Raw genomic sequence first — 27,997 nt, forward strand, 5'->3', positions numbered from 1 at the left:
CCTGAGCGACATAAATTACACCAAAGTTAGTGCCGGTGTAGACAGTGCTATGTCTGTGGGAGAACATAGTTATCACCTCTTGCAGAGGTGGCGTAATTAAGTCAATGAGAGAGCTCTCTCCCATCAGCTTAGAGAATCTCCACTAGTTACAGCTTCCAGATCCTACACCAGTATATAGTAGTTGACAGCCTATTCTAACTCCCACCTTTGGTGTAAGGTCCATAATTGACCTTGCATCTGTGCAGAATGAATTTAGCATTTTGGAGAATGTGACGGAGAGACTGCCGAGACTCATCAAGCCCTCGGATCGCTACCCCTTCCTGCTTCTCCACGTGGGCACCAATGATACTGCCAAGAATGACCTTGAGCGGATCACTGCGGACTACGTGGCTCTGGGAAGAAGGATAAAGGAGTTGGAGGCGCAAGTGGTGTTCTCGTCCATCCTCCCCGTGGAAGGAAAAGGCCTGGGTAGGGAATCGTGGAGGTCAACGAATGGCTACGCAGGTGGTGTCGGAGTGAAGGCTTTGGATTCTTTGACCATGGGATGGTGTTCCATGAAGGAGGAGTGCTGGGCAGAGACGGGCTCCATCTTACGAAGAGAGGGAAGAACATCTTTGCCAGCAGGCTGGCTAACCTAGTGAGGAGGGCTTTAAACTAGGTTCACCGGGGGAAGGAGACCAAAGCCCTGAGGTAAGTGGGAAAGCGGGATACCGGGAGGAAGCACAGGCAGGAAGGTCTGTGAGGGGAGGGCTCCTGCCTCATACTGGGAATGAGGGGCGATCAACAGGTTATCTCAAGTGCTTATATACAAATGCACAAAGCCTTGGAAACAAGCAGGGAGAACTGGAGGTCCTGGTGATGTCAAGGAATTATGACGTGATTGGAATAACAGAGACTTGGTGGGATAACTCACATGACTGGAGTACAGTCATGGATGGTTATAAACTGTTCAGGAAGGACAGGCAGGGCAGAAAAGGTGGGGGAGTAGCACTGTATGTAAGGGAGCAGTATGACTGCTCAGAGCTCCGGTACGAAACTGTGGAAAAACCTGAGTGTCTCTGGATTAAGTTTAGAAGTGTGTGCAACAAGAGTGATGTCATGGTGGGAGTCTGCTATAGACCACCGGACCAGGGGGATGAGGTGGATGAGGCTTTCTTCCGGCAACTCACGGAAGCTACTAGATCGCATGCCCTGATTCTCATGGGTGACTTTAATTTTCCTGATATCTGCTGGGAGAGCAATACAGCGGTGCATAGACAATCCAGGAAGTTTTTGGAAAGCGTAGGGGACAATTTGCTGGTGCAAGTGCTAGGGGAGCCAACTAGGGGGAGCGCTTTTCTTGACCTGCTGCTCACAAACCGGGTAGAATTAGTGGGGGAAGCAAAAGTGGATGGGAATCTGGGAGGCAGTGACCATGAGTTGGTTGAGTTCAGGATCCTGACGCAGGGAAGAAAGGTAAGCAGCAGGATACGGACCCTGGACTTCAGGAAAGCAGACTTTGACTCCCTCAGGGAACAGATGGCCAGGATCCCCTGGGGGACTAACATGAAAGGGAAGGGAGTCCAGGAGAGCTGGCTGTATTTCAAGGAATCCCTGTTGAGGTTACAGGGACAAACCATCCCGATGAGTCGAAAGAATAGTAAATATGGCAGGCGACCAGCTTGGCTTAATGGTGAAATCCTAGCGGATCTTAAACATAAAAAAGAAGCTTACAAGAAGTGGAAGGTTGGACATATGACCAGGGAAGAGTATAAAAATATTGCTCGGGCATGTAGGAAAGATATCAGGAGGGCCAAATCGCACCTGGAGCTGCAGCTAGCAAGAGATGTCAAGAGTAACAAGAAGGGTTTCTTCAGGTATGTTGGCAACAAGAAGAAAGCCAAGGAAAGTGTGGGCCCCTTACTGAATGAGGGAGGCAAGCTAGTGACAGAGGATGTGGAAAAAGCTAATGTACTCAATGCTTTTTTTGCCTCTGTTTTCACTAACAAGGTCAGCTCCCAGACTGCTGTGCTGGGCATCACAAAATGGGGAAGAGATGGCCAGCCCTCTGTAGAGATAGAGGTGGTTAGGGACTATTTAGAAAAGCTGGACGTGCACAAGTCCATGGGGCCGGACGAATTGCATCCGAGAGTGCTGAGGGAATTGGCGGCTGTGATTGCAGAGCCCTTGGCCATTATCTTTGAAAACTCGTGGCGAACGGGGGAAGTCCCGGATGACTGGAAAAAGGCTAATGTAGTGCCCATCTTTAAAAAAGGGAAGAAGGAGGATCCTGGGAACTACAGGCCGGTCAGCCTCACCTCAGTCCCTGGAAAAATCATGGAGCAGGTCCTCAAAGAATCAATCCTGAAGCACTTAGAGGAGAGGAAAGTGATCAGGAACAGTCAGCATGGATTCACCAAGGGAAGGTCATGCCTGACTAATCTAATCGCCTTTTATGATGAGATTACTGGTTCTGTGGATGAAGGGAAAGCAGTGGATGTATTGTTTCTTGACTTTAGCAAAGCTTTTGACACGGTCTCCCACAGCATTCTTGTCAGCAAGTTAAGGAAGTATGGGCTGGATGAATGCACTATAAGGTGGGTAGAAAGCTGGCTAGATTGTCGGGCTCAACGGGTAGTGATCAATGGCTCCCTGTCTAGTTGGCAGCCGGTGTCAAGTGGAGTGCCCCAGGGGTCGGTCCTGGGGCCCGTTTTGTTCAATATCTTCATAAATGATCTGGAGGATGGTGTGGATTGCACTCTCAGCAAATTTGCGGATGATACTAAACTGGGAGGAGTGGTAGATACGCTGGAGGGGAGGGATAGGATACAGAAGGACCTAGACAAATTGGAAGATTGGGCCAAAAGAAATCTAATGAGGTTCAATAAGGATAAGTGCAGGGTCCTGCACTTAGGATGGAAGAATCCAATGCACCGCTACAGACTAGGGACCGAATGGCTCGGCAGCAGTTCTGCGGAAAAGGACCTAGGGGTGACAGTGGACGAGAAGCTGGATATGAGTCAGCAGTGTGCCCTTGTTGCCAAGAAGGCCAATGGCATTTTGGGATGTATAAGTAGGGGCATAGCGAGCAGATCGAGGGACGTGATCGTTCCCCTCTATTCGACACTGGTGAGGCCTCATCTGGAGTACTGTGTCCAGTTTTGGGCCCCACACTACAAGAAGGATGTGGATAAATTGGAAAGAGTACAGCGAAGGGCAACAAAAATGATTAGGGGTCTAGAGCACATGACTTATGAGGAGAGGCTGAGGGAGCTGGGATTGTTTAGTCTGCAGAAGAGAAGAATGAGGGGGGATTTGATAGCTGCTTTCAACTACCTGAAAGGGGGTTTCAAAGAGGATGGCTCTAGACTGTTCTCAATGGTAGCAGATGACAGAACGAGGAGTAATGGTCTCAAGTTGCAATGGGGGAGGTTTAGATTGGATATTAGGAAAAACTTTTTCACTAAGAGGGTGGTGAAACACTGGAATGCGTTACCTAGGGAGGTGGTAGAATCTCCTTCCTTAGAGGTTTTTAAGGTCAGGCTTGACAAAGCCCTGGCTAGGATGATTTAACTGGGACTTGGTCCTGCTTTGAGCAGGGGGTTGGACTAGATGACCTTCTGGGGTCCCTTCCAACCCTGATATTCTATGATTCTATGATTCTATGGAGCAAGAGGGGAGGGCTGGGAAAGGAGCCAGCTCTGCCAGAGAATTTTGTTACGCAAGAAGAATTCTCCACTGGCCAGCTATAGCGGGAGTTCAACCACTTTATGATGCCCAAGTGTTGAAAAGCTGCTGCAATACCCGCGAGACTCTACCTTCATGTTTCTCCTTCTCCATCCCAACATTGTTTTATTACATCACATGGGAACTTAGATTATAGGTCACTTGAAATAGGGACCAGGTACGAGTTATATGTAATTCAGGTCACCGAGCATATGTTTGAACACTATAAAAATTAATTAATTGCCAATTATGAATGTATAAGTGCTTTATTCAGTTCAGCTTTAAATACCCTATGCACTGGGCCTTCCACCCATCCCTTTGACTTTTAATTTTCCTCATTATGCCTTTTTCTCCAAGAGCACCTGTTCACTATATTTTGTAAATACACATTGAAGTTACACATTGTGCCATAGTACAACTCCCTATATAGGTTAATATTGTTGTATGGCCAATGCTTCTCGTGAACACTACTCTTAAAAAGTATAAGAGTACTATTAATAATCATAATTCCTGGGATGAATAGTACAGTATGTCAAATTTCAGTCAAGAGCAGATACGTATGTCCGGATGCCATTTTAAAACAATATTTTAAAATAAGAAAGGCTGGGTTTGGAAGATATTTGGGGCCATCTAGTGGAATTTTCAGTAAATTAATATAAAACACAGAGATCATGCATTAAAACAGTGAATTAGATTTACCAAAAAAAGTGTTGCTATGGTATATTTTAAATACCATTATTTTCTGAACTATGTTAATGGATATAATTTTTATAAAATAAAATTAAGAACAAAATAGCCTACACAAGGGGAAAAGTGCCTGTTGGTGAGAAATATAAAACCGTAGAATAATCCCAACGGATGATTTGGAGGGTCCAATTTAAATTTTATTGAATAATAAAACCAGATTAGATAAAGCACTAGAAAACATATTGTAGGGAGCAAGCCATGACTGTCATGGGAATGAACTAGATGACATAATGGATCTTTTTTATCTCTAAGTTCAGTTATATTAATGTTCTCATGGAAAACATCCAATGTTTGAGAGTTATGTATATAAATAAATACCTCTGGATTCTGAAAACTGCACTGGCTTCCTATTTACTTCTGGGTGCAATTTAAAAGTTATTGGTTTTGACCTCAAAAGCCTTGAATGGATTGGATCATGATTACATCAGAAACCACCTCTTTCCCCACGATACCATAATAGATGAGATTATACAAAACTCCTGGGCTAAAAATCTCTTTATTTAATTGCATGGAGTATGGAAGGCAGGGCATTCTTAGAGTAGGAGCCTCAAATGAAGGTGTAAAATGAATTCTACATTTGCCAGAGCCCATATCCATTAACGTTAGGTCCTAGTGCAACCTCATTTATTTTTCCCAAGCTTCAACCAGGAAACATAAGTTGGTGGCAGAGGGTGATGGTAGAGGCTTAATGATTAATTGGTGGGATTCAGATAATCTTATTATTGTCTTTTGGATTTTGTCACTTCTTGTATTTAAATATTTGTACATGCATCCAGTGGGAACAATGGGCATTTTAAAAGCTGAAAAATACGTAAATAAAATACATAAACTTTTAAAAGGGCTCTTCTTGGAATGCTCATCGCTTTAAGTAACCTATGAGTATTACCACTGTCGTTCTCTCAAATGGAACTTAAAGTGGCATCATATGTTAAGGCACAATGCATTTTTGGCTCTTCTCCTCCACATCCAGTTATTCCTTCCCCACTTCTTGTGCAACAGAACTGTACTGCTTCCACTGCCGGCAGAGCATCACACTTTTAGTGGAGGTAGTGCAACCATGCAACACGCTTCCTTATTAACAGCATATGGAGGGCAGTATATTTCATTACAGATCAATATCAAGTGTGACCATCCCTTTGGAACTCCCTCCTTCTGTACCCCTATGAGAATCTGCTCATTTCAGATCCCTCCCTTCATGGCACTTCACTGTTTTAAAAATCTATTTTAGTGATTCTAATACAGATTTTTTTCAATATGACTTTCATCTTAAGTGTCCTTTTACAGTATTATCTGTGACACAAAAAAGCTACATCACATAACTCTCTAGAATATGTAATTTTTTTCCAAAAAATAGTTTGCTGCAAACAAAAATCAATATGATTATAAGGAATGCGATGCCCTCTTTCTCGCCCCTTCCTCCCTCCACAATGATAGATGCCAAATTCTGCTCTGGCTCACACATGATACAAATTACATTTAAATTAATAGGAGCTACACAGTGTGTAAATCAAGACTGAATTTGGCCCTTCCAAATTACGTTTGTTGTACCTGGGCTTCATTATAAACATAATCTTTCCACGGAACTAAACATCTGGAGTTTTGCAGAATATTTAAAACCAAATCTAGAGTTTTGATTCACAACATACTTACCTGATATTACGTGGCTTATTACAGATTAGTTGCCACCTGGAAGGCACACGTATTTTACTATGAACTACTGGTTTAATCTGCAAGAAAAATAAAACACACATTATGCGGGATGTTTAAAACATTTTAATCTTAAAAGTGCTGCTCAGGTATACAAATGGCAGACCCAGGTTCAAATGTTATAAAGTCATAGAGCCATAGAGTTTAAGGCCAGAAGAGACCACCAGATCATCTAGTCTGCCCTCCTGTATCTCAAAGGCTACAACACCACTAAACCCAACAATCAAAATTAGACCAAAGTATTATAGACTATAGGAGACTAGACTATTATGTCCCCAGACAGTGAACATGAGGGACCAATATGCACCATGATCAAGGCCTCCACAATGGCAGGGAAATGATTAAGTGAGATATACCCAGCCCACACCTACATACTGCAGAGGAAGGTGAAGAAAATCCCAAGATCACAGCCAATCTGACCTGGGGGAAGATTCTGTCCAGATCCAACAGATGGCAAGCTTATGCTCAAATAAATGTGTTAGTCTCTAAGGTACCACAAGTACTCCTTTTCTTTTTGCGAATACAGACTAACATGGCTTCTACTCTGAAATATGGCAAGCAGTTAGACCCTAAGTATATGAGCAAGAACCAGCCAGCAAAGCACCCGAGAGAAAGAATTCTTGGTGCCAACTCAGAGCCATGCCCTCCCCCTGCCCGAGTCTCATCTCCAATCTTGGCCATCCCTGATGCATCCTTCAGAGGAAGGAAATTAAACACACAGACAGACAGACACACACACACACACACACACGAGATAAAGACATAGACACAAAGTGAGCTATAGGCTGCTGATCCCTGCCTTCTACCATCACAAGCAACCCCATCATACAATCACTAGCCATCACCTTCAGCCCCCAACTAAAACCTCTCCAACGCAGCATCAAAGATCTACAACCTATCCTGAAGGACGACCCATCACTCTCACAGATCTTGGGAGACAGACCAGTCCTTGCTTACAGACAGTCCCCCAATCTGAAGCAAATACTCACCAGCAACCACACACCACACAACAGAACCACTAACCCAGGAACCTATCCTTGCAACAAAGCCCGTTGCCAACTCTGTCCACATATCTATTCAGGGGATACCATCATAGGGCCTAATCACATCAGCCACACTATCAGAGGCTCGTTCACCTGCGCATCTACCAATGTGATATATGCCATCATGTGCCAGCAATGCCCCTCTGCCATGTACAGTGGCCAAACTGGACAGTCTCTACGTAAAAGAATGAATGGACACAAATCAGACGTCAAGAATTATAACATTCAAAAACCAGTTGGAGAACACTTCAATCTCTCTGGTCACTCGATCACAGACCTAAGAGTGGCTATACTTCAACAAAAAAGCTTCAAAAACAGACTCCAACGAGAGACTGCTGAATTGGAATTAATTTGCAAACTGGATACAATTAACTTAGGCTTGAATAAAGACTGGGAATGGATGAGTCATTACACAAAGTAAAACTATTCCCCCATGGTATTTCTCCCTCCCACCCTCCACTGTTCCTCTGATATTCTTGTTAACTGCTGGAATTAGCCTACCTTGCTTGTCACCATGAAAGGTTTTCCTCCTTTCCCCCCCCTGCTGCTGGTGATGGCTTATCTTAAGTGATCACTCTCCTTACAGTGTGTATGATAAACCCATTGTTTCATGTTCTCTTTGTGTGTGTATATAAATCTCTCCTCTGTTTTTTCCACCAAATGCATCCGATGAAGTGAGCTGTAGCTCACGAAAGCTTATGCTCTAATAAATTTGTTAGTCTCTAAGGTGCCACAAGTACTCCTTTTCTTTTTGCGAATACAGACTAACACGGCTGCTACTCTGAAACTCATAAATTTGTCCAGCTCTCTCTTAAAACAAGATAAGTTGTTTAACCCCCACAACTCCCATTGGGAGACTGTTCCAGAACCTCACCCCTCTGATGGTTAGAATTAGAAACTTTCTTCTAATTTTGAACCTGAATTTTTTCATGACCAATTTTTAATCATTTGTTCTTGTGCCAACACTGTCCTTTAGCTTAAATGGATCTTCACTTATATTCACCTACTTGATGCATTTATAGAGAACAATCATATCCCTTCTCAGCCTTCTTTTTACTAGACTAAACAAGCAGAGCTTACAGTCTCTTCTCATAAGACAGGCCCTCTGTTCCCCTGATCACCTTGTAGCTCTTCTTGGCTCCTGTTTCAGTTTGAATTCATCTTTCTTGCACATAGGAGACCAGAACTGTACACAGTATTCCAAATTAGGTTTTACCGTGCCTTGTGCATGAATACTTCTCTCTCTCTACTGAAAATGCCTCTTCTGATACATCCTAGGATCGCATTTGCCTTTTTCATAGCTGTAGTTCATTGGTGGTTCAGTCATTCTGTGATCGACCCACACACTCAGGTCTCTTGCCTCCTCTGTCACTTCCAACAGATTAGCCCATGCCTTCTAGTGGAAATTCTTGTTATTAGAGCCTAAGTCCATGATCTTGCATTTTGTACTATTGAATTTCATCCCATTTCTGTCACTCTAGTCTTCAGTCATCCAGAGTTTCCTGTATAGCATTCTGATCCTCCTCTGAATTAATAATGCCTCCCAACTTTGTATCATCACAACATGGGGGGCAGGAGGGGGAAGGGATAGCTCAGTGGTTTGAGCATTGGCCTGCTAAACCCAGGTTGTGAGTTCAATCCTTGAGGGGGCCATCTGGGGCATAAATTGGGAATTGGTCCTGCTTTGAGCAGGGGGTTGGACTGGATGACCTCCTGAGGTCCCTTCCAATCCTGATATTCTATGATTTCATTAGCACACTCCTACTTTTTAATGCCAAAGTCATTGATTAAAAAGTACTGACTAAGATTGGTCCCAAGACCAGTTCTTGAGGAACTCCACTAGTAATTTTCTTCCAGTATAATTCACTTTTTAGAACAAACCATTGTCTTTTAGCCAATTCCTTATTCACCTTATATAGGTCTAATATACTTATAAAACAATATCATGGGGCTCGACTTATAACATTGAGTCCAACAATCATTTCTGGGTTAGCATTACCTTAAGGGCAAAGCCCTAAACCAGAAATCGCGAAGGAATCACTCCTGCAAACACAATGGGACTACTCACATGAGTAAGGACCACTCATGCAAAGATTTTGTGGACTGGGCCTGTAAGAGATTGGGGCCTGTCTTATAGTACCCTCTTCCAGCTGAACTCTGGCTTGCTCTTGCTGAGCCAGTGCCTTCCCTGTGGGAACTCTGCCTGGAACCTTCTCGTCGAGTCCAGGGAAAGTAGTTTCCAGCATGATCAGTTGTTGTGGTTTCTTTTTCCTTTTATTTCAAGTCTCCTCAACAAACAAGGTCAAAACTTCCCCAAGTCTGTCCCTATCCCACTCTCTGATCTGGGAAGAAGTAGGAGCACTTGGTCACCCAAATGGAATTCCCTGGCTCTAGCCTCTTTATTATACTGGCACAGTCCATCACAAGTCATTCCCTGTTGGATGAGCCCAGGTTGCCTGTAGCAATAACATACTAGAGCCATTCACAGGAGGGCAATGGTGGTTCCTTGAAAGCCTGGGACTTTGGAGCCCCTGTTCTGGGTGTAGGGTCCCATGAGTGGGGTAACATTTTGGTGGATTCTCGCTGGGTTGGTAGGTTATCATCTCTCGCTGCCTTTCTAAGTGTGGCTAGCTGACTGGCCTTCTCACCTGCAGGTAATTCAGCCTCCAGGAATCTCTCAGTTGTCTCAACCACCTCTGCCATGGATGCGGGCCAAAACTGTCGAACCCAGGCTTGTACCAGCATATGTGTAGATATTGTTCTAGGCCAGTGTTTCCCAAACTTGGGATGCTGCTTGTGCAGGGAAAGCCCCTGGCGGGCCCGGCCGGTTTGTTTACCTGCCGCATCCGCAGGTTTGGCCAATCGCGGCTCCCAGTGGAGCCTGCATTGGCCTGCAGCGGCAAACCGCAGCCAGTGGGAGCCGCGATTGGCCGAACCTGCAGACACGGCAGGTAAACAAATCGGCCCAGCCCACCAAAGGCTTTCCCTGAACACGCAGTGTCCCAAGTTTGGGAAATACCGTTCTAGGCCAATATTGTCAATAAGTTCCACCATTGTCTCGGCCTCTGGGTTTAGTTATTGGGTAGTCCCAGAGCCACTGAGCTACTGCCCAGGGGCATGCCCCATTAAGGAATGTCTCCAACCAAAATATCTTCCAATAAGTTTCTGTAGAAAGACCAGGGCAGTCCATGATGGCAGCCTTTTGCATTGCATAGGATTGTGCTTCATCCACACTCAGTGACCAATACACTGCTTGGGCCTCACCAGTGAGTTATGGGACCAGTCACGCTGCCCAGGAACTCTTCTCCCAGCCCACTCAAAGGTGGTCAAGTAGGCCTCTGGGTCATCAGGTGCTGCCCATCTTGGTCAAGGTGAGACTGGGTGAAACTCTGGGGCAGGACCATCCCTCCATGGCTGTTTCTGTCTCACCACAGCTGCTATGAGATTAAGCAGGCCATACCTACTTGGAACAGTCTGTTCCACTCAGGCTCAGACAGCTGGGCTTCCTGCAAACATTGCTGAGAGGCCAGGAGTACCTTCTGGAACTGGTGGTTCCTTTCATTTTCCACCTGCTGTTAATTCACCATCATTTGGAGTATCTCCTCCATAGCCCTTCTTTATGGAAGGGGTTCAGATCTACAGATACCATATGTAAGAGATTGGGGCCTGTCTTATAACTCCTTCTGGCTGCACCCCAGCATGCTCTTTCTAAGCCAGCGAACTCCTGGTGGAATTCTACCTGGAATCTTCTCACTGCGTCCAGGGAAAGCAATTTCCAGCAGGGTCAGTTTTTGTGGTTTCTTTTGATCTTGTTTGTTGAGGAGACTTGAAATAAAACTTCCCAAGGTCTGTCCCTCAACCCCTATAGTTCCTCAGTCCAAAGATCCTGGCTCTTACCTCAGAACTTTTGATAACAGGATTTCCCCAGTCTCCTTTCTGTCCATTTTTGCTTCCAGGAGCAGTTCTTTCCAGCAGTAGCTCCAGCCTCTAGTAGGTACTGCAGTTCCTCCTTTCCGTTTCCTGCTACTCCTTTTATGAGGATCAGCAAGTTAAGCTGCAGGTCTTTTCCTGCAGGTTCAGCAGGAGGGGCTAATCAGCCAGCCAACCCACTGCTGGCCTCTAAGCTCAGTCAAATAATAACCCTTATATCTTCACAGGGCCCATAATCTGTATATGGAATTTCAATGAACAACTATTCCTTAGGGAGCTTGAACAGTGGTTTCACTTTCAGAAAACACTATAAACTAGGAGACATTTTGCAAAGCATAATGGGAGACAAACAGAGAATACAGAAAACGTAGCAGTTTAGATTAACTTAAAAACTAGGTCAGAAGCATGATTCAGAGAATTCATCAGTTTAAATTGAACTAAGATGTTTCAGTTCCTAAAGGAGTAAGAGCAACTGTTTGTTGTATTTTTATTACTTTTCTCCATGACACCAAAAAGCAATAATTGACATTATCCTACTCAGTTTCACTACTTCGCCAACTGCACCATAGCGAGGCACACTATCCCGGAGCTGCACATGAATGATCCTACTCTTCCACTGGGAATGCTAGTCTTTCCCTCCCCCTTCCTCCTCTTCCCTGACAGTAGCATATGATCAGTACTGAGGACCCAGCAGAAGCAAAAATTAAAACCAAAGTAGAATTGCATCAGTTCTATCCTACCACACTCACTAGTGCTGCTGGCAAAGTGCCAAAAGCAGGAGTGCCACAGGCAGTTCTTCCAGTCAAGGATCCTGGGCTTAGGTATGAAAGCAACTAGCAACACAGAAAAGTCTCTGATGATATAAAAGGGTATGATTCTATCATAGAGATCACAGATTCTGTGACTTTCCAGGACCTCCGGGACTTCTTCCACAGTGGCAGAGCTGGAGCAACTGTCAGCTCCAGGGCCACTGAAACAGCAGCCCCAGAGCTAAAAGCAGCACCCGAGATTGGGTCAGCCTTCCTGGGGCTGGAGCAGCAGCAGTCAGCCCCTGCCACAGAGGAAGCAGAGGGGCTAGAGCAGGTGGTCAGCAGCCAGGCCCAACCTGCCGGAGCAGCTGGTGAGCGGGCTGATCTTTGTAGCAGTAATCCCCTGGCCACTGGAGAAACATCCCCAGGGCTGAAGCAGTGGCTGGGGTTGGATCAGCCCCCCTAGGGCTGCAGGAGCAGCCATGGGCCTGGAGCAGCTGCCAAAGGTCAGCTTCCCAGCTGTGCTCAACTGTTATTCTCCCCAAGGGTATTTTTAGTAAAAGTCAGGGACTGGTCATGGGCTTCCATAAATTTTTGGTTATTGCCCATGACCTGTCCCTGACTTTTACTAAAAATACCCATGACGGATTCTTAACCTTAATGATAAACATGTATAGTACAGATTCTCCCAGAGGACTTTTAACAAACAATATTAAAGGGATGGGGCGGCCATGTGTAAGAAACCACAAATTTCTTGTTATCTTGTGTCATATTTAGCCTTCCCTTCCCCCCCCCCACCTCAATGAGTGCCATTACAGCCCAAGGTATAGCACATGTTAACTACTTGCTGCAGTGATTTTTTTCCACTTTTTTTTCCCCTCACGTTCAAGGTACCAACCTCCCCGTCATGCACTAGCAGTACTGTTTGAACCCTGAGGCTTCAGGAGAGACAACTACCACTTCAAACAAACAAACGAACAAACCTACAGAACCAATGACATAAGCTAGCAGCAGGGAAAGCCTCTTATCCCAGAGTTGAAAGAATGGATTGCTGGGACAATATGCAGCCTAGCTCTCCTGCTTTCCCACCTCAGGAGTCTCCTTGCCCATGTGGTACCAACAAGACAAGGTGATGGGGGGAGAGATAGCTCAACGGTTTGAGCATTAGCCTGCTAAACGCAGGGTTGTGAGTTCAACCCTTGAGGGGGCCATTTACGGATCTGGGCCAAAAATTGGGGATTCTGCTTTGAGCAGGGAGTTGGACTAGATGACCTCCTGAGGTCCTTTCAGCCCTGAAATTCTATGGGCTGTTGAAGCCATGTGCTGGGTCCAGGAGTGTCATGAAGGGAACCCAAACTGGCTTTTTTCTCTGACCCTCTACATACAACATAGTACTCGTAAGTGTTAACAATTCTCAAAGAAAAGGTTGCAAGAATCCTTTATAATTCAAAATGTTGGGCAAACTTTATATCAGCTCCTCCTGTAAGTATTTGTTGAGCACAGACAGTGGGCTCAGTACTGCATAAAATGAAAAAGAAAGACGTAATTCTCGTCATCCAAAAAGTCTTACAATCTAAATCGAAACCTACATGCTGATTTAACAGCCCCAGTGAAGAAATGTGCTCCCTCACTTACACACCAAGTGACAAAACTGGGCTCTGCGTGTTCTCTGTGATGTAGACCTTGCTAGGCTCATGCAGGTTCTGATTCTGAGCTAAGCAGCATGTTGAGGAGTTTAGAACATTAGGATGATCTGGAATGCTGTTGCAAAGGTGATGAAGGGAATGTAGAGGTGAAGAGAGACTTAAAATACACCAGACCAATTAATTTGTCTATGGATTGGATTTTTGAATTTTGTAGTCAAAGTCGAGGTAAGCACACTTTCTAAAGCTAGAGATGTCCCAGCATTTCTTTGCATGTGACCAGGAGTTATGTGTATCTTGAAAAAACTCTGTGACAATGGTCTTGATCTTGCCACTTTCTCCTTTGAGTATTCCTTTCTCACCATGTTTCAAATGGCATCCAAGGATTAAGAGAAATTTCCCAGAAGACTCTAAAGGCTTGGAGGCCCTCCAAGCACTGGCAAATTAATCACAGATCCCCTTGATCTCTGCATCTGTGTCCTGGCTGGCAGGGATCCATGGCCCAAAAGAACTTAGCCACAGATCCAACTGTGGCAACTATTTTTGGAGAAGAGGGGGCTAAGAGGTCCAGGAGGTGGGGATTCATGTGTCCGTTTGAGTTAACACCACTTGCCCTATTGTGTCTGAATTTAGCATGCTACCACACTATGCACTGTGTGCAATACTAGAGCCCATAATGCAAAATGCAGCAGCATGAAAAATTCAAAATACAAGATACAGGAAACAGGTCTGCATGTGTTTGCAAAATGAGTACTGAGCCTACTTGGCCCACCAGATGATGAAGACATGAAATGGCAGCTGTTGTATTTCCAACTCCCCTTTTTAGAGGAGTAATAAATAGATAGTGGGTAGAGACTAAGGATTTGTCACATCCAAGTTTACAGGTTTGAAATCAAAATCACCCTTTAATAGTTTTGCATAATCTCTCCTTTAATTTTTCTAGTCTTCAATTCTCATTTCTGTCTCACTTCCATGGAAGATGCAAGATAAAGAAAACATAACATAAAAACACAGAAACGGCCATACAGGCTCAGACCAAAGGTCCATCTAGCGCAGTATCCTGTCCTCTGACAGTGGCCAATGCCAGGTGCCCCAGAAGGAATGAACAGAACAGGTAATCATCAAATGATCCATTCCTTGTCACCAATTTCCAGCTTCTGGCTAACAGAGTCTAGGGACACAATCCTTTCCCGTCCTGGTAATAGCCATTGATAGACCTATCCTCCATGAATTTATGTAGTTCTTTTTTTTTACCTTGTTATAGTCTTGGCCTTCGCAACATCCTATGGCAAGGAGTTCCACAGGTTGGCTGTGCGTTGTGTGAAAAAATACTTCCTTTTGTTTGTTTTAAACCTGCTGCCTATTAATTTCATTTGATGACCCTAGTTCTTGTGTTATGAGAAGGAGTAAATAATACTTCCTTATTTATTTTCTCCACACCAGTCATGTTGACTCTTTCCCAACAAATTATGTCTGACAATTTTTTTCTTTACTATAGTTTCAATCAGGTTGCCTGGTACTGAAGACAGGCTTACCAGCCTGTAATTGCCAGGGTCACCTCTGGAGCCCTTTTTAAAAATTGGCATCACATTAACTATCCTCCAGTTATCTGGTACAGAAGCTGATTTAAATGATAGGTTACAAACTAGAGTTAGTAGTTCTGCAATTTCACATTTGAATTCCTTCAGAACTCTTGGGTGAATACCATCTGGTCCTGGTGACTTATTACTGTTTGGTTTAGCAAGTTTGTTCCAAAAACCTCCTCTAATGACACCTCAATCTGGGACATTTCCTCAGATTTGTCCCTAAAAAGAACGGTTCAGGTTTGGGAATCTCCCTCACATTCTCAGCTGTGAAGACCAATGCAAATAATTCATTTAGTTTCTCTGCAATGTCCTTATCATCCTTGAGTGCTTCTTTAGCATCTCGATCGTCCAGTGGCCCAATGGTTGTTTAGCAGGTTTCCTGCTTCTGATGTACTTAAAAAAAAATTGCTATTACTTTTTGAGTCTTTGGCTAGCTGTTCTTCAAATTCTATTTTGGCCTTCCTAATTATATTTTTACACTTCATTTACCAGAGTTTATGTTTCTTTCTATTTTCCTCACTAGGATTTAACTTCCACTTTTTAAAGGATATCTTTTTTCCTCACACTGCTTCTCTTACTTTGTTGTTTAGCTATGGTGGCTCTTTTTTGGTTCTCTTACTATGTTTTTTAATTTGGGTTATATATTTATGTTGAACAGCCTCTATTGTGGTGTCTTTAAAAAGTTTCCATGCAGCTTGAAGAGATTTTACTTTTGGTGCTGTACCTTTTAATTTCTCTTTAACTAACCTCCGCATTTTTGTGTAGTTTCCCTTTCTGAAATTAAATGCTACAGTTTTGAGCCGCTGTGGTGTTTTTCCCAGCCAGGACTAGCTGCTCCAAGAAGCAGTCATTTAAGGTGTAAAGAAACTTTATCTCCGCATCCTGTCCTGAGGTCAATATAGTTGAAATCCCCCATTATTATAGAGTTTTTAATTTTAATAGCCTCTCTAATCTCCCTGAGCATTTCACAGTCACTATCACCATCCTGGTCAGGTGGTCTGTAATACATCCCTACTACTATATTCTTATTATTCGAGCATGAAATTACTATCCATGGAGATTCTATGATACAGTTTGGTTCATTTAAGATTTTTACTTCATTTGATTTTACGCTTTCTTTCACATATAGTGCCACTCCCCCACCAGCACAACCTGTTCTGTCCTTCCGATATATTTTGTACCTTGGTATTACTGTGTCCCATTGATTATCCTCATTCCACCAAGTTTCTGTGATGCCTGTTATATCAATATCCTTATTTAATACGAGGCACTCTACTTCACCCATCTTATTATTTAGACTTCTAGCATTGGTATATAAGCACTTTAAAAACCTTTCACTTTTTAGCTGTCTCCCATTACATGATGTAATTGAATGAGACTTTTTTTCATTTGACTGTTTCTCATCAGATCCTACCTGTATTTTATCATCTTCCATTCTCTTCTCTTTACTAGGATGTAGAGAATCCCCATAGTAGATCCTCCCCAAGGGATGTCTCTGTCCGAACCACATGCTCCTCCGCACCTGTCGGCTTTCTCCCAGCCCTTAGTTTAAAAACTGCTCTATGACCTTTTTAATTTTAAGTGCCAACCATCTGGTTCCATTTTGATTTACGTGGAACCCATCTTTCCTGTATAGGCTCCCCCTTTCCCAAAAGTTTTCCCAGTTCCTAATAAATCTAAAACCCTCCTCCTTACACTATCGTCTCATCCACACATTGAGACCCTGCAGTTCTGCCTGTCTAACTGGCCCTGCACATGGAACTGTAAGCATTTCAGAGAATGCTACCATGGAGGCCCTGGACTTAAATCTCTTATTTGGCCTCCAGGACTTTTCTCCTATCCTTCCCTATGTCAATGGTACCCATGTACCACAACCACCGGCTCCTCCCCAGCACTACACATAAGTCTATCTAGATGTCTCGAGAGATCCACAACCTTTGCACCAGGCAGGCAAGTCACCATGCGGTTCTCCCGGTCATCGCAAACTCAGCTATCTATGTTTCTAATGATTGAATCATCCATTACTAATACCTGTCTCTTCCTAATAACTGGAGTTCTCTCCCCCGGAGAGGTATCCTCAGTGCAAGAGGATACCACAACATCATCTGGAAGAAGGGTCCCAACTATGGAATCGTTTCCCTCTGCTCCAGTTGGATGTTCTCCTTCCCTGAGACTTTCAATCTCCTCAGCAGCACAGAGGCTGTCATAGCGAAGGTGGGACCGTTCTACTGCGTCTGGGAAAGTCTCATCTATGTACCTCTCTGTCTTCCTTAGCTCCTCCAGCTCAGCCACCCTGGTCTCCAAAGCCCGTACACAGTCTCTGAGTGCCAGGAACTCCTTGCACTGAATGCACACATAGGCCACCTGCCCATAGGGTAATCATACATGCTGCATTGGGTGCAATAAACTGGGTAGCCCCCACTCTGTTGCTGGACTTCTGCCTTCATTCTCTTTTCATTCCTGAGGCTCGTTCCTTTCTTGTTGTTTTGTTTTTATCAGGGGGTGTTTTTTGGCTGAAGTTTAAGAAATGTTAAGTGTATCTAGCCCCCTCTCAGGCTCCCCCTGTAAACTCCCTTGCAAAACTCCCCTATTAGCCGCTCCTGTTTGCTAGCTCCTCTGGTCGCTTAGGAGTGGGCTTTTTGAAGTCCTGGTCTTCCTGAGTAGCCTTCAAACCTTCCAAGCCTTCCTGAGTAGCCCTGGTCTTCCTGAGTAACCATATCCATGTTTAATAAAAATGTAATATGGATATGAGTTAAGCCTTTTTATTTTCATCTTCCGATGCAAATCCTTAACCCTATGTTTATGGGGGTTTTTTGTAACAGAAATTAATATCCCTTATATTCAAGCTAGAGATTGCTTATATTATTTATAAAGCACTGTTATCAATCAATGTCACCTGAAATTAACACTTTCAATTAGGTGCACATCCTATAAAAAAAAGATAAGGTGCAATAATTACTGTCTGTTTGGTGAAAATTCATAAAATTTGTTCTTTGAGGCAGTCTACAGGTAGTGGAGAACATAGTAATACAGACAAGAAAAGCCATGACAAACTGCAAGTGTGATGTGTATCTCAAAGGTAAGTGCAGTAATCTAAAATTTGGGACAATTAATTTCAGGCACATGTCTTGTTCTTCATGAGTGTCATGACTATACATTATCTTTTCCGATAACATTGCAAATGAAATCTTTTTAACTACTTATTTATTTAGGAAGTTTTAACAGGTTTACAAATCCTTACCAGGTAAATATTGGATATAAAACAATAATCATTACAATAGTGAACCTTTGTTTAGAGAAACACATATATAAACTGTATGGTATTAAGTGCAGGAGAAATTGTGGCAAGAGAGATTTCAAGGATATGTCCAGTGATTAGAGAGTACTGGAGTGCAATTTTTTTTTTTTTTTTTGTGCTTCAAAATTTTCCTTATGAAAGAAACAAAGATACGGCCAATTAATAACCTACGTCCTGACAGTATGTTAAAAGGGTAGTGTTAAGAGTTATATACTTACCACCGCTACCTTCCGTCGTCTTTGTGGTTTTTTTATGCTTATATGAATATAACTGCAGGAGGGGGAAGAAAAGAAAAATTAGACAAAATATATTAATCTGTTTCAATAGAGTAGTAATTTCATAAAACATTTAACCAAGTTATGACACCCTTAATTAGTGACAAAATATTGCAGATTTTAGTCAATTTTAGTATATTTTATAAATCGGGAGGATGGGCTTGTGGTTTAGGCACTGGACTGGGATTCAGTATATTTAGATTTATTCCATGGCTCTCCAACAGACTTGTTTGCAAGTCATTTAACCTTTGGACCTTCACTCCCCATCTGTAAAGAGGAAATAATACTCCCATCTTTTCAGACTTTCTCTGTCTTGTCCATTTATTTTAGATTGTAAATTCTAAGGGGCAGGGACTGTGTGTGTGTGTGTGTACAGTGCACAGCACAATGGAGCTTCAATCTCATTTGGGGTCTCTGGATGCTTTTTATTTTTTAAGATGCTGATATTGTAAGCTCAAAAGAACATTGCTGAGTTATTGAGTATCCTGCAAAGATCTTCTCCATGATCTTGAGTCGGAGTTGAGAATGCACAACACCTCTCCAGAAGATTCTTCAGCAGCTTGTAGGATTGGGTCCTAAATTAGAATTATTCTATTTTAAAACTGTTATAAAATCCCATATGTATTCCAAATATGATGTTCTTTATTTGTTTGTGGTATTTTGTTTTGATTTGTTTTGTGTTATTACATCATCTTCTCCAATGCCAAGTTTTGTTCAAAAAGCAGCTGTTATTTGGAATAAACAAAATGTTTATGGGCCCACTAATGGCACTATAGCAGCAGTTATCTGACACTCTTTCCAGAAGTGTGTCAACATCAGATCTTTGGACTTGATAAGAAACTCAGGAATAATTTCCAGTTTCCCCAACCAGCAGCAGCAACCACAGCTGGTGCATGAAATTTGTGCTGCCTATAGTTTTTCAGTGAAGCTGACTGGAATCTTGTTAATTTCACTCTGTTCTTCCTTTGCAAAACTAGGAGACACAGCAGTGGAGTTGTTTGAACATCTGGAATCACAACTCCATCATTTCCATTCAAGCTCAATATAGAGCAAAACATTTTAGAAGCTACAGTATCTGCAACATGGCCCTTCCTATTGTAATTTACCAACTCCTGTCAGTTGCACTGCCCTCATTGGGGTAGAATCCAAACTTTGTCCTTATACTAATACTGGAGATTCTCTTTAAACCTAATTGACCTTTAACCAATTAACTCATGTTAAACCTACAAATTGCCTTGTCTTCAATAGGATTTTACCATTTATTAAAAAACACATCTTTGCTTCTGGTGAAGAGAAGGCCTAAGTGTTGGTACAACCTGCTTTGAAACTGTCATAGCTAGACGGGACACTTTACAGGTGGGTAAAGAAATGGATAATTATATGGACTTTAAAAAGGCAAATTACTTTTCACTATTTATACTTTGTTTGCTTTTTGCATTTTTCTCAGCTTGGACAAGTAAAACTCAATGGTGCCAGTTTCACATTTACTCAGTCAGTTTCAGGTTCTCAGTGCAGCCACCTTTTTATTGCAAACCCTGCAGAGAAATGTAGAGTTGTTTAAAACCAACTATTTCCATTAGATTTTTTTTTCCCCCCATTTTAACTTTTGGAAACACTTCTATTGGCTTTGGTTTGGCAATGTAGTCCAGTGGGTATGGAGGGCAGTGGTGTGTGACACAGGAAAACAGTATTCCCTTCCTCTCTTGGCCACAGATTTTACTGTGCAATCGTAGGCAACTCACGTCTTTGTGCAATGTTTCAGGCCCTTTCGCCCTTTGTTGGCTTTGTCCAATTAAAAGGTCAGCTCTTTGGGTCAGGGACCGTCTCCTATTATGTATTTGTACAGCACCTAACCCAACGGACCCCTGATCTCTGTTAGGGTTTCTAGGAACTATGGTAATAATAAAAGATTTGTACAGAATTTAAACCTTGAGCCAGTTTTTCATACTTACTCCAGTTTTTTAAACTTTTCCCGCCCGGCCACCACGTATTTGCCGCCCTGCTTTAGGTCGGACAGGTTGCGGACGCGGTGCCCTTCCTGGGGGGTGTACAGGGTCCTCACCCCAAAGGGCATCTCCACCCCTTCGTTCAGCAGGGCGATCAGCGCCTCGAAAGTCTTCACGTAGCGGTGGTGGATCAGGAACTTCCTGCCCAAATAGAAGGGGTCCCCGTTGCGGTACACCAGCACCGTGCAGGCCGGGGTCACCCCCGCCAGGCTGTAGCTGGCCCGGGGGCGTGGCGATGGCACCATGGTCCCGGGGCAGGGGAGGCTAATACAGCCGGGCACGGGTGGGGGGCTATTCACAGCCGCTGTCCCAGGCACCCGCTGGGGCTGCTCCCCAGGCCTCCTAATTCATAGCGTCCCCAGGCGGCCCGGCCCCCACCCCCGGATCGAGCCGGCCCCTCTCCTCTCCTCTCCCCTCCCGGCGTGGGGCTGACGTGACCCGCGGGGATTGTGATCCCCATCCCCGCCGGCGGGGGGCGAGCCGGGCCCCGGGGCACTGACTGGTCTCCCCGGCAACCTGCCGAGCGGGGGCACGCCACGGGCCCGCCCTCAGGCCAGCCCGGCCGGGGGAGCCGGGACGAAAAAGCCGCCGGGCTCCCGCCCAGCCTCTCGCTTCCTCCGCGGCCTCCTGCCCGCGACTGCCGCACCTCCCCTCCGGGCACTCGGATCCCTCCGCGCGGAGTCCGCCCCGCGCCGGATCCCCTCCCTCCCCGGCCCCCATCGGATCCCCTTCCTTCCTGCCCCCTTTACCCCCCCTTCTCCCACCCCATCGGATCCCCTTCCCTCCTGCCCCCTTTACCCCCCTTCTCCCACCCCATCGGATCCCCTTCCTTCCTGCCCCCTTTACCCCCCTTCTCCCACCCCATCGGATCCCCTTCCTTCCTGCCCCCTTTACCCCCCTTCTCCCACCCCATCGGATCCCCTTCCTTCCTGCCCCCTTTACCCCCCTTCTCCCCCCCATCGGATCCCCTTCCCTCCTGCCCCCTTTCCCCCCTTTCTCCCACCCATCGCATCCCTTCCCTCCTGCCCCCTTTCCCCCCCTTCTCCACCCCATCGGATCCCCTTCCCTCCTGCCCCCTTTACCCCCCTTCTCCCACCCCATCGGATCCCCTTCCTTCCTGCCCCCTTTCCCCCCTTCTCCCACCCCATCGGATCCCCTTCCCTCCTGCCCCCTTTACCCCCCTTCTCCCACCCCATCGGATCCCCTTCCCTCCTGCCCCCTTTACCCCCCTTCTCCCACCCCATCGGATCCCCTTCCTTCCTGCCCCCTGTACCCCCCTTCTCCCACCCCATCGGATCCCCTTCCCTCCTGCCCCCTTTACCCCCCTTCTCCCACCCCATCGGATCCCCTTCCCTCCTGCCCCCTTTACCCCCCCTTCTCCCACCCCATCGGATCCCCTTCCCTCCTGCCCCCTTTACCCCCCCTTCTCCCACCCCATCGGATCCCCTTCCCTCCTGCCCCCTTTACCCCCCTTCTCCCACCCCATCGGATCCCCTTCCCTCCTGCCCCCCTTTACCCCCCCTTCTCCCACCCCATCGGATCCCCTTCCCTCCTGCCCCCTTTCCCCCCTTCTCCCACCCCATCGGATCCCCTTCCCTCCTGCCCCCTTTACCCCCCTTCTCCCACCCCATCGGATCCCCTTCCTTCCTGCCCCCTTTACCCCCCTTCTCCCACCCCATCGGATCCCCTTCCTTCCTGCCCCCTTTACCCCCCTTCTCCCCACCCATCGGATCCCCTTCCCTCCTGCCCCCTTTACCCCCCTTCTCCCACCCCATCGGATCCCCTTCCCTCCTGCCCCCTTTACCCCCCTTCTCCCACCCCATCGGATCCCCTTCCTTCCTGCCCCCTTTACCCCCCTTCTCCCACCCCATCGGATCCCCTTCCCTCCTGCCCCCTTTACCCCCCTTCTCCCACCCCATCGGATCCCCTTCCTTCCTGCCCCCTTTACCCCCCCTTTCTCCCACCCCATCGGATCCCCTTCCTTCCTGCCCCCTTTACCCCCCTTCTCCCACCCCATCCGATCCCCTTCCCTTCCTGCCCCCTTTACCCCCCTTCTCCCACCCCATCGGATCCCCTTCCTTCCTGCCCCCTTTACCCCCCTTCTCCCACCCCATCGGATCCCCTTCCTTCCTGCCCCCTTTACCCCCCTTCTCCCACCCCATCGGATCCCCTTCCTTCCTGCCCCCTTTACCCCCTTCTCCCACCCCATCGGATCCCCTTCCTTCCTGCCCCCTTTACCCCCCTTCTCCCACCCCATCGGATCCCCTTCCTCCTGCCCCCTTTACCCCCCTTCTCCCACCCCATCGGATCCCCTTCCCTCCTGCCCCCTTTACCCCCCTTCTCCCACCCCATCGGATCCCCTTCCCTCCTGCCCCCTTTACCCCCCTTCTCCCACCCCATCCGATCCCCTTCCCTCCTGCCCCCTTTACCCCCCTTCTCCCACCCCATCGGATCCCCTTCCCTCCTGCCCCCTTTACCCCCCTTCTCCCACCCCATCGGATCCCCTTCCTTCCTGCCCCCTTTACCCCCCTTCTCCCACCCCATCGGATCCCCTTCCTTCCTGCCCCCAGGCACCTCTCCCCGGCCCCCATCGGATCCCCTTCCTCCCTCCCTCCCTCCCCCCAGACACCTCTCCTCGGCCCCCATCGGATCCCCTTCCTCCCTCCCTCCCCCCAGACACCTCTCCTCGGCCCCCATCGGATCCCCTTCCTCCCTCCCTCCCCCCAGACACCTCTCCTCGGCCCCCATCGGATCCCCTTCCTCCCTCCCTCCCCCCAGACACCTCTCCTCGGCCCCCATCAGATCCCCTTCCTTCCTGCCCCCTTTATCTCCTTCTCCCACCCCATCGGATCCCCTTCCTTCCTCCCCCAGTCACCTCTCCTCGGCCCCTATCAGATCCCCTTCCTTCCTCCCCCAGTCACCTCCCCCTAGTCCCCATCAGATCCCCTTTCTTCCCCCCTTCACCCCCTTCTCCCACCCCCATCAGTTCCCGTTCCTTCCTCCCCTGGTCACCTCTCCCCAGGCCCCATCAGCTCCCCTTCCTTCCTCCCCACCCGCCATCACTCCACCCCCTTCTCCCACCCCACTCAGATCCCCTTCCTCCCTCCCTCCCCAACCCCGTCCCTTCACCCCATCTCCCACCCACCATCGGATCCCCTGCCTTCCTCCCCACCCGTCGTCACTCCACCCCCTTCTCCCACCCCCATCAGATCCCCTTCCTTTCCCCCAACCCTCAGTCACTTCATTCCTTCTCCCACCCCCATCAGATCCCCTTCCTTTCCCCCAACCCTCAGTCACTTTATTCCTTCTCCCACCCCCCTCAGATCCCCTTCTTTCTCCCCACCCGCCATCACTTCACCTCTTCTCCCACCCCCATGAAATCCCCTTCCTTCCTCTTGACCCTCAACCACTTCACCCCCTCAGTCTCTCCTCCTTTCTCCCTAGCACAAAATTTCCTCAAACTTTCTTCCTTCCCTTCCTGCTACTTACTATTCTCCCATCATGCCACCTTAAATTCAGGTCTGTCATTGCTCCCTCCCCCTACATTGTAGCCCTTCCAAAAGCCCAGAGAACTCCCTTTGGCACAAGCAAACTAGCAGAATTTTTGTCAGAGAAAACATCCCAGTCTAGTTATAGAGGAGAAACCGGTAGAAGACTCATTTTAAAGCCATTGATTCCATATTAGAGTAAGGTGGCACAGGACTCCTTGACAACATTCTGGCAGCTGTCCCCAGGGAGGGGAAAAAGGCAATTTTAAAAAAATAGTGCAATCACTTCTGTGGTTCTCCAACTGCAAAAGCTCGATTGCTGTTGCTTCAAATAGATCATTTCAGTTTGTGAGTGATTATTTGTTACTCGTTTCAAGCTCATTGGGGACTTTGTCATGCTTCTCTTGTGTGAGATTTATTGGTGGGAAATTTTCATGCTGCGACACGGTGAATGAGGGAACTTTCAGAATAGTTGTAGACAGAAATTTGAAATGTGGTGTTGAAAAAAGTCTCAATTATGGGGCAGATTTTAAAAACTTCAAAATTCATTGAGTATTAGGGGGTCTCTCCTTCCAAATGAGATTAATACTTAGCCAAAATATGTATGATTTTGTACTTCTCATTTGCTGCACATCTCAGTTTTCTTTCCCTATGAGATTGCTTGTTTTGGTTATCTGAGTTCTTTTAACCCATTTCTTCACCTTCTGTTAAAAAAGGGTGGGGCTCAGTTTCCCATAACACAGAAAACGATGCTCAGATATTGAAAGTTCTTGTGTGGGAGTGGTTTACTAAAACAAAAGCTAGAACTAGTAACCTGTATGTCATGCTGCTACATAGAAAACAAGATGACAAGAAGGGGAGAAGAAAGGCCAAAAAGCTAACTGGCTTCAAGACGAAGCTTGATTTACATTTATGGAGGGGATGGTCCGATGAGACGGCCTACAATGGCATGTAGCTGATCTGTGACAGCTTGCAGCAAATATCTCCAAAGGCTGGTGATAGGACACTAGATGGGGAGGGCTCTGAGTTACTACAGCAAACTCTTTTCTGGGTGTTGGGCTGCAGGGTCTTGCCTACATGCTCAGGAGTCTAACTGATCACCATATTTGGGATTAGGAAGGAATTTTCCCCCTGGTCAGACTGGCAGAGACCTAAGGCAGGGGAGGATTGCCTGGGGCTTGCAGCTTTAAACTAGTATACATGGTGAATTCTTTATAACTTGAAGTCTTTAAATCATGATTTGAGGACTTCAGTAACTCAGCCAGAGGTTATGGATCTATTAGAGGAGTGGGTGGGTGACGTTCTGTGGCCTGCAATGTGCAGGAGGTCACACTAGGTGATCATGGTGGTCCCTTCTGACCTTAAAGTCTGAGGGACGGGGTAGATAGGTGGAAACCCACAACATGATAAAGCAGCCAACTAAAGGATAGAATACAAAGCAAGCTATAAAGGTTAATAAACAAAGTGGAGAAAAGCTTCATTCTTAGAACAAGACATGACAGATATTGGATGACTCATGAGAGGAAGGATGGTCCAGGGGGGAGGATGCTGGCCTGGCACTTGTGGGTCCAATCCCCTGTTCTACAACAGGTTTCTTGTGTGACGTTTAGCAAGGTATTTAATCTCTCTGTGCCTCCATTCTCCAGCTGCAAAATGGGGATAACTGCATTTTCCTACCCAGCAGGGTGTTATGAGGAGAAACACATTAAAGATACGGATCACAAAATACCTTAGATAGATTGTAGTATTACAGAATAAGCACTTTTCACTAACACTTCATAAGAGTGATAAACAACATAATACTAATGATGTCAGGAATATTAATTAGGTGTAAATCAAAAGCATAGATTACAAACAATATATGTTATGCCACAACATATTTTGAATGCTCTCAAATACAGTGCATGAAACAAGTAAAGTCAGATACAATTCTGTAATACCCAGTTTTGACCCTATATAAAATATACATTATGTCAAATTTCACAGTGACAGACTACTTACATATAAAGAAAAAGCAGTCTCCATTTCATGGGCAATTCAGCTTTAACTACAGAATCACTGCCAGTGCCTCCATAATTGTTACAGACAATGCTATTTTACATTTAATTATTATGCAAAATTCCAGAAAATTGTTTGCCATATGTGCCTTCATATATATCTATCTATCTATCTATCTATCTATCTATCATGGGGCATTTTAATTACTACAATATAAGCTTGAGTACAAAAATTTTAAAAACCCACCCACACTCACCCCCCATAAAGATGCCTGCCCATGGCCCCAGCTACTCTCCATCTCCATCACACCACTTCCTGCCAGAAGGCATCGTGCAAATGAGAGGTGCATAGGGAACAAGGCAGGTGTGTGCCCAGAGTAAGGAAAGGAAAGCAGTAGGTGGAGCCACCTTTTCCTATCTGCAGTATATCATGATCATGTGCCATCACACAAAAAGCCTCACCAGGCCATGTGGAGTCAGCCCCATGCTAAGCACTTTTTTCCTCTCCTCATTCAGCATAATCTAGGCTCAGGGTCACAAAACTAGGTGCTTAGAGTTATGCTTCTGAAGCCATATTTAGGCACTGACCTGATTTTTTTTTTTTTTTTAAAGTGCTGAGCACCCAATAGCTCCCACTAATGTCAAAGAGAACTCCGGGATGCTCAGTATTTTTGAAAATCAGGTCACTGATTTAGATTGCTAAATATGGGTTTAGAAGCATAACTTTCAGCACTCTTTAAGCATAACTTTCAAGAATAGGCTAGTAGAGAAACAGACAATAATTGGGTGTTAGATTACAGCAAAAAAGTGCAAAGCAAAGGAGGGTTAAAATCATTCTGTGTGTTTTCATAAAGAAATACGTTTCCAAATTCCACCAATATATTGACACACTTGAGGTTGACAGAGAGATACAACCTGTCTTTCTTCTTAGGATTTGGAATCTTGGCAAAATAATCCATGAGAGCACTTTCTACTATCAGAAGGATAGGCTGTAGAGATGCTTATGAATACATAATATAATGAATAATTATGAAATAGCTATATATGGGAACTGTAAACATGAGAGAAAGCTGTAGAACATAAGTAGATTTTTTTGATTGGCTTATAAGGAAGACAGACATAACAATAAAGCATAGCCTGTTTCTAATTTATTTTTATTTAAAAATGCCATTTCTTTTCACCACTAAGACACTACATGCAGTGCATTTTAGGGTAATTAGTGGACTTTACAAAGTGGTTAAAATAATTTGGCCTTCAATTTTGATTCTCACAAAGAGGAGCTATGATCACCCAGGAGTGCACTGTGTAATCATTGATTGATTCTCCCCCAAAAATACATTTCAGCAAAAATATATTACTTTCCTTATATTCCTAGAAGTAGAGAAGTCATTGTATTATTGTACAGCCATGAGACATACAGAATTGTTATGTTTGAATTATTGATGGGAAAAAGTCATGCTTGGTTGAATGAATGTATACCATTCAACAAATATATTCAAGTTTATATAATACGGAAAAAAGTGAACATCCATTCTATAACCCTTAAAGCCTTTTTTAGAAAATCCTCTTTGTTCATTTGCTTGTATAAAATAGAGCCCGTAGGAAACCCCAGAGACGCAGCCTACTTACACCTCCATCAGGAACAATAAGGAGTCTCACATGAGTGATTACATCCTGCATTTCCAGAGCAGTACCATTGAAGAAATGGCTCTTGTTAGGTTTAAGCTAAAACAAAAATGTAAGGTAAAACTGGCATACTTAAATACTGCCTTTTAAACAGAATAACTGTTACATATGGACAGAAGGGTGCATATGTCCACTAA

General features: G+C 45.4%; 2 protein-coding genes across 4 annotated transcripts in view; both read right to left on the reverse strand.

Moving 5' to 3' along the window:
* Positions 1-21,207, reverse strand: part of DCDC2C (doublecortin domain containing 2C) — a 107,290-nt gene extending 86,083 nt beyond the window's left edge. For 2 of the 3 annotated variants that reach the window (XM_038396334.2, XM_038396332.2), the window contains exons 1-3: positions 20,636-21,205; positions 18,627-18,678; positions 6,103-6,179 (exon numbers count right to left, since the gene is read on the reverse strand). In XM_038396334.2, coding sequence (XP_038252262.1) covers positions 6,103-6,179; positions 18,627-18,678; positions 20,636-20,934 — 428 coding nt within the window. In that variant the 5' untranslated portion in view covers positions 20,935-21,205. Of the gene's footprint in view, positions 1-6,102; positions 6,180-18,626; positions 18,679-20,635 lie in introns of all 3 variants that reach the window. The other variant, XM_038396333.2, reaches the window with a different exon arrangement.
* Positions 21,208-25,609: 4,402 nt separating this feature from the next.
* The window catches only part of ALLC (allantoicase), a 40,779-nt gene continuing 38,391 nt past the window's right edge, over positions 25,610-27,997 (reverse strand). Inside the window, 1 exon segment of the mRNA XM_043510155.1 lies at positions 25,610-27,899. Within this exon segment, the coding sequence (XP_043366090.1) occupies positions 27,747-27,899 (153 nt within the window). The 3' untranslated portion in view covers positions 25,610-27,746.

Source organism: Dermochelys coriacea, chromosome 3 (genome assembly GCF_009764565.3).
Source record: "Dermochelys coriacea isolate rDerCor1 chromosome 3, rDerCor1.pri.v4, whole genome shotgun sequence".
NCBI classification, from domain to species: Eukaryota; Metazoa; Chordata; order Testudines; family Dermochelyidae; genus Dermochelys; species Dermochelys coriacea.